We start from the raw sequence: 7429 nt of genomic DNA, 5'->3' as shown, positions 1-7429 counted from the left end.
GACAGACTGAGACTCCATCTAAAAAAATAAAAAAAGAATTCCTCACCACAAAAAGTTGCATGATGATCTTGGCAATCCATCTGCTCCCAAACCCAGACCCAGCTTTCTGCCACTGTGCTACTACCTTTCCTGGAAGTGAAGCAAATAAAACTTTAAGTATTTCATCTTTTGTGCCTGGCTTCCTTTACTTACCCAATGCTTTAAAATTCAGCTACATGATTTCCTGTGTCAGTACTTTAATACTCACTAGGATTCCATTGTGTGGATGCAATAGGATGTTGATCCATCCTCTTCAATGGAGGGTTGGGTCATTTCTACTTTCTGGTTATTTTATGTAAAGCTATATTAACATTGCTTGTCACCTCTGGACTGGACTGGAGCTGGACTCCCAGGCAGTCCTGGGTAGAGATGGGCCTTGGGAGCAGGAAAGGCCAGGATATGAAGACAACTGGCAGCCACAGGACTAGAGCTCCGGCTTCTTTTTGAAAATGTTTCTCTGGCTGCCACACAGGAATGATACCTTTTCCAGGGTGGTGTCAACATGAAAGGGAATGTATTTGGCACTACAGCAATTCCAGCTGCTCTTCGGGCCCTCAGCCTCCAGGTTCACTCAGTGACCGTGAGTGGAAATAGATAATTAAGATTAGTCACGGCCGGATGGGGTGGCTCATACCTGTAATCCCAGCACTTTGGGAGGCCGAGGCAAGAGGATTGCTTGAGCTCAGAAATTCAAGACCAGCCTGGCAACATGGCAAAGTCCCCTCTCTACAAAAATTACAAAGATTAGCTGGGTATGATGGTATACTCCTAGCTACCTGGGAGGCTGAGGTGGGAGAATGGCTGGAGCCCAGGAGGTTGATGCTGCACTGAGCTGTGATTGCGCCACTGTACTCCAGCGTGGGTGAGGAAATACAAGATTAGTCATAACAGCACAAAAGGAAAGGAGCAGACAAGATAAGGATCCATCCACTCAAGATAAGGCCCCCACACAGGGCCAATTGCTGTGATTACCTTGGGCCCTCAGGACACAGATTTGAGGACCAACCCAGAGGTCTTGAAATGGAGAGAAAATCAAGCTTAGTCTTGATGGACACCATCACAAATGTCACCTTAAAGCATTTATCACAGTTACTAGTTTGCATTTTTGTGATTTTTTTTTGTTTTGTTTTTTAGAAATGCTTATTTCCTAGTAGAATATCATTCCACTTGTATCCTACAGTTAGTGACATCTGATTACTGGTTTCTAGATGTTCGAGACTAGTCTCCCGGGCAGGTCCCGGAGACAGCCTCTTCTCAACACTGCTGAGGAGTGTGAGACGTCCTCTGTAGACACGAGACCTAATTCCTGCTGCTCCAGGAACTACGACTGGAGGCTGTCAGGACAACTACAGTCCCTCAGGCTGAGCTCTCGGCTCAACATGTAGTCCTGATATCTAGGCCACAAGATTTGGTCCACAGTACTCTGCGAAGTACTGCGAAGTACTTGTGAAGAAGCTCTTGGGCAACAATGCAAATGAGACCACACCTGAATTTTGACCTGTTCCCTACCATTCTGCTGTCCTCTGAAGCAAAGTCAGGACTTCCCAAAAAAGCTTTCCCGCCGGGCGCGGTGGCTCAAGCCTGTAATCCCAGCACTTTGGGAGGCCGAGGCGGGTGGATCACAAGGTCGAGAGATCGAGACCATCCTGGTCAACATGGTGAAACCCTGTCTCTACTAAAAATACAAAAAATTAGCTGGGCATGGTGGCGCGTGCCTGTAATCCCAGCTACTCAGGAGGCTGAGGCAGGAGAATTGCCTGAACCCAGGAGGCGGAGGTTGCGGTGAGCCGAGATCGCGCCATTGCACTCCAGCCTGGGCAACAAGAGCGAAACTCCGTCTCAAAAAAAAAAAAAAAAAAAGCTTTCCCTTGTCTATTAAACTGTCACCAGTAAATGACTGTGACAAAGCACCAACGGAAGCACATGCCTTGGGAGCCCGAGTGGCTCCTGCACTGGCTGCTTAAGGCCGGCAGTGCCTGATGCTGTTCTCAATCCATCCCATGCAATGAACAGAAACCCCAGGACTGAAGTGGCTTAAACTCTTTGTCACACAATCCAGGGCAGTGTAAGGCAGGCAAGTCCTGGACTAGAAGGGTTGACAACTCGATGGGTCTCCTACAGACGTCATGTGTGGGGCCAACAATATCTATGAGAAAGGGCAACCATCCCTGGAAGCCCTGAGACCCTCATCTCAGGTGCTCTCAGCCAACGCTGGATCATGTCCATACCTATTCTGTCAATGCGGAGGCAGTGAGGACCCCTAAAGGGCTTAAACAGGGTGATTACTTTTTTAGCTTGTTACATAGAATCCAAAAAAACAGATTCAGTAAAGGCTCTGGGGTGGGCTGAAAAGGGCCCTCCAAAAGACCCACGTCCTATTCCCTGGAAGCTGTGAATGCATCCTCATTTGGCAAAGCCTTTGCAGATGTGACTGAAGTACAGGTCCTGAGATGTGCAGATGATCCTGGATTATCTGGGTGGTCTCTGAATGCAATTACATGTATCCTTACAGGAAGGAGACAGAGATAGAACAGAGAGATTTGAAAATGCTGGCCTTGAAGATTTTGGTGATGTGATCACAAGCCATCAGAAGCCAAAAGAGGCAGGGAATAAATCCCCCATGGAGCCTCTGAAGGGAGCTGGGCCCTGCTGACACTTTGATTTCAGTGCAGTGTTACTGATTTCAGACATCTGGCCTCCAGAATTGTGAGAGAATACATTTGTATTATTTTTAAGCCACCAAATTTGTGTAATTTGGTATAGTAGCCACAGAAAACCAGAACAGCTTCTTCTTAAAAAGGGCCTGGGTAATATACCAAAAAAATTAGCTAGGCATGGTGGTGTGCACCTGTAGTCTCTGCTACTTAGGAGGCTGACATGGGAGGATTGCTTGAGCATAGGAGGTTGCAGCTACAGTGAGCTATGATCATGCCACTGCACCCCAGGCTGGGCAACAGAATGAGACCCTGTCTCAAAAATAAAGAAAAAGGCCTTCCAAGGTCACCCAACTCAGCCCTTCATGGCTACAGTCTGCCTTTTTCAGCATTTCTCCTTCCTATATGGCTACTGCCAACTCAGACTCTGCTTTCTAATGATGCTCAGAAATCTGGTAGTTAACCAAAGTTAGACTGTGAGAACAGCAATTATAAATAAAACCCCATCTTCCAGGACAGAACATTAGGATCTAGCTGACCCTTCATCCTGACCTCCCAGCCCTCACCCATGCTAAGCACTTTCCAACAGCTCAGTGTGTCTCAAAATGTGGTCCAAGGACTGCCTGCATTGAATCACCCGAGGCACTTGTTAAAGATGTAAAGGACTCCATCCCAGACTTGCCAAATAAAATGTTTAGGGTTGAGGTAAAGAAATCTGCACTTTTTTTTTTTTTTTTTTTTTTTTTTTTTGAGAGAGAGTTTTGCTCAGACTGGGTGAGGTATAGAAATCTGCACTTTTTTTTTTTTTTTTTTTTTTTTTTTTTTTTTTTTTTTTTGAGACGGAGTTTAGCACAGGCTGGAGTGCAATGGCACGACCTCAGCTCATTGCAACCTCCACCTCCCAGGTTCAAGTGACTCTCCTGCCTCAGCCTCCCAAGTAGCTGGGATGACAGGCACCTGCCACCGCACTCAGCTAATTTTTTGTATTTTTCGTAGAGATGGGGTTTCACCATGTTGGCCAGTCTGGTCTCCAACTCCTGACCTCAGGTGATCCAGCTGCCTCAGCCCCCCAAAGTGCTGGGATTACAGGCATGAGCCACCGTGCCCGGCCTGAAATCTGCACTTTTGACAAGCATCCCAAGTGACTGTTAGCACACCGACTCTCAAGAACCTCCACTATAGAAGGAGTCAGAAGTGACCCAACAGTACTTCTCCCTGTGGCTCGATGGCAAAGCCTCTGACCCTGGGCCAAGTGCTAAACTTCTCTGGGGAAAGCTACTGCCATGGCCCCTGGTACTGGGTGCTTGTGATGAATGCCAGGCAGAGCCCACAGAGAAATCAAAAGAGTCTTGTCCCCTCATGCCTTTCATGCTGCAAACAGTTACAAAGGCATTCCAGGAGTTGGGGACCACAAATTCTTTTGAGAACATGCATCACAATTAGGCAATTCATGTTAACTTTTTAATTAAAAAGACCATCACTAAACAGTAATAGTTTACAAATGCATGTACCTTTTGATCCCACGATTCCACTTTTGGGAATTTATCCTAGAGATACATTTTATGCTTGTACATTTGTACAAGATTATTCACTGAAGAACTGATTGCCATTGCAAAAGACTGGAGAGAATCCAAATGCTCATCATTGTGGAGCTGGTGAAATAAATTATAACACATTTATACAATGAAAAAAATGAAGAAATGGCATATGAATTGATATGGAAATGTCTCCCAGATAGTTAAGGGAAAAAAGGTGAAGAACATGCATATAACATGCTAACTTTTGTGTATTAAAAGAGAATGTGAGACTCTACATTCCCGTTTACTTGTATATTCATAAAGAAATGCTGGATGTAGGGATGCGAACAGTGGCTACCTCTGGGTCAGGGTAAACAGGAACTGAGCAGGTGGGGAATACGGATTGGAGGGAGACTTTTCACTCTATATATGATTATAATGTTTGGGTTTGGAACCATGTGAATGTATTATTTATTCAAGAAGTAATTTTTCGTATTATTGTATTATCCCTGAATAAATAATACAATAAAATATAAAACATACATTCATTGCGGCCCTCTGCACGAGCAATCTGGTTGTTGTTCAGTTCCAGTTCCCCACACCCAGAAGTACTGGTGTCCTCTCTAGGCTTGGTACCTGTGTAGAACTCTTCAGACTGGGTGTTGCAGAGGCCAGCACCATTCCTGATGTCACCCCGGGTGAAATGTGATCCTCAGAGCAGAATGCAGATTTCCTTTTTTGTCTTTTTCCTTCTTCCATATGTTCTAAGAAAATGTAGATTTCCATTGTCTAAAATGACAGCGAGAGGATGGGTCTTTAGTTTCTCATGGAGGAGAAGCAGCCCCACGAAGGTTCCGGGATTGGGTCCGCTGTGCATGGGACAGCTCCCTGTACTGCATCTAGTAGTGAGGCATCAGCTGCTCCTGACTCATGAGGAAGGAGTGGTGGTAGCGATCCCGAGTGGCGAAGTCTGCGTTCTCCTGGGTGAGCTGAGTCATCTCCATGTCAACCTTAGCCAGGGATGGCGCCAAGATGATCTGCTCCCGAGGGGACCGCAAGCTCCTGCCGTGAGACACACGCAAAGGATGGTGAGAAGGACAGAACAGAGACTGAACACGAAGGTGAGTCTATCAGGCATAGAGAAATTATTTGCAGACACACATGTATTTAAATGTTTAAAACATAATTGTTGAAAGGTATATGTACAAGAATATATGAACCCAAAGCATGAGAAATACAAAGTATCAAATACAATAAAGAGAGAGAGTGTGTGATATTTACCCTAAGCAGAAAAGTATAAAGCTATACCTACCTGATAGGGAATAACTGATAAAGAGAGGTGCTGCCTTCCAAATGGTGTCATGTTGGGCTCTGTAGCTTCTCTTTGTTCTTGTCAAATGAAAAATAATGCAATGGAGAGGCTGGAAAATTGAGAAGAGTGGAAAGAGAAATCTTCTCGTAGATTTATTGAAAAGAAAGTTGAATAAGGATGAATGATTTCAAGAGCTAAGGCTCACACAGCAAGCAGCGAAGAGGGACGGCAAAGGCTTTTGACACCAAGGTGGCCTCAAGTGAAGAGCAAGTCCCATTTAGATCCCACTGTCACTGGAGTCTCTGCATACAGCTTGAGGTGGGATAAACTGGGAAAGAATAATGTTAGGGATTCGTGGGGAAAGTGCTAAGAGGAAGAAAGGAGTGAGGAAAGCTCAGGCTGGCTGACCAGGCAGCTGCAGAAGGCAGATCCAGTCATAGCTCTGTCCCTAATCAACTTGGTGGCCTCTGGAAGCCTTTTTACCTCCTTGAGTCTCTATTTTCTCATCTTCCCGGGTCTCTTCCAGTTCCTACAGGCTGTGTTAGCTCCTTAAGTCATACCTTAGGCACGAATTTCCTCTGAAAATTTTTACTCTAAAAGAATCATCTACTTTATGAGTAGCAAGATGCAATTATTTGAATATGGACTATACTTGAGAGTTGTGAAAAGGCAGAAATCTAATATTATAGATCTGTGGAACTTAAACAGAACATTTCAACAGACTCTGGCCAAATGTCCTGCTATAGAAGTTTAGATTACATGACTATGGCATTACAGCCACTTGTTGAGAACATGTATAAATTATAATTTAGGTCTCTGAGGGTTCTTGAGAACTTAATTAACTTCTATAAAGGCTGAATCTCCGAAAAGTTTAGGAGGTGACAAAAATGCCATACCAGTCAACATGTAAGTCTTTTTGCTAATGTTTTGATTTTTGTAGGTGAAACCATTACATTCTTCTGAGTCTGTAGAAATAATATACTTTACTCTCTAGTCTAGATTGGCTTACACATCCTCATTTGGACAGTGGCTAGTGCTTCAATAAAGAACACCTTCTCAATGACAGGTTCAACTTCAAATAGTTCATGGGAATTGTAGGCATAACACAGCAAGTAACCTAGCCAAATTCTTCTGCCAAAACACACTCTACATTCTTCTTCTTTTTTGGTTTTGAAGAGTATTTGGGTGTTATAGTTGGGGATTGGAAAGGGAACTCAAAATTACAAAGTAGAAACACAGCTACCAATCTCTATTTTTATTTTATTTTTTGAGACAAAGTCTCGCTCTGTCACCCAAGCTGGAGTACGGTGATTGATCTCAGCTCACTGCAACCTCTGCCTCCCAGGTTCAAGCAATTCTCAAACCTCAGCCTCCCAAGTAGCTGGGACTACAGGTGGGCACCACCACACGCAACTAATTTTGTATTTTTAGTAGAGATGGTGTTCTGCCATGTTGCTGAGGCTGGTCTTGAACTCTTGGCCTAAGTGATCAGCTTGCCTCAGTCTCCCTAACTGCTGGGATTACAGGTATGAACCAGTGCATCTGGCCAATCTCTATCATTCTTTTTTGTTTGTTTGTTTGTTTGTTTGTTTGTTTTGAGACAGGGCCTTATTCTACTGCTCAGGCTGGAGTGCAGTGGCACAATCTCAGCTCACTGCAATCTCCACCTCCTGGGTTCAAGTGATTCTCCTGTCTCAGCCTCCACAGTAGCTGGGACTATAGGCACCTGTCACCATGCTAGGCTAATTTTTGTATTTTTAATAGAAATGGGGTTTTTCTATGTTGGCCAGGATGGTCTCAAACTCCTGACCTTGGGTGATCCATCTGCCTCAGCTTCTCAAAGTGCTGGGATTACAGGCATGAGCCACTGTGCCTGGCCTTTCTTGGTTCTCTCAATCTCCCGAATA

The 7429-nt window shown here is 44.6% G+C and overlaps 1 protein-coding gene across 2 annotated transcripts in view; it reads right to left on the bottom strand.

Annotated features, from left to right (window-relative positions):
- Window positions 1–4181: 4181 nt before the first annotated feature.
- The window catches only part of SLC12A8 (solute carrier family 12 member 8), a 135311-nt gene continuing 132063 nt past the window's right edge, over window positions 4182–7429 (bottom strand). Inside the window, exons 14-15 of one of the 2 annotated variants that reach the window (XR_005581602.2) lie at window positions 5523–5631; window positions 5215–5272 (exon numbers count right to left, since the gene is read on the bottom strand). Coding sequence is in view for 1 of the 2 variants with exons in the window: in XM_039477392.2 (XP_039333326.2) it covers window positions 5110–5272 (163 nt within the window). In the remaining variant the exon portion in view is untranslated. Of the gene's footprint in view, window positions 5273–5522; window positions 5632–7429 lie in introns of both variants that reach the window. The other variant, XM_039477392.2, reaches the window with a different exon arrangement.

Source organism: Saimiri boliviensis, chromosome 8, assembly GCF_048565385.1.
Source record: "Saimiri boliviensis isolate mSaiBol1 chromosome 8, mSaiBol1.pri, whole genome shotgun sequence".
In the NCBI taxonomy this organism is placed as follows: domain Eukaryota; kingdom Metazoa; phylum Chordata; class Mammalia; order Primates; family Cebidae; genus Saimiri; species Saimiri boliviensis.
This window is presented reverse-complemented; position numbering and strand designations above follow the sequence as displayed.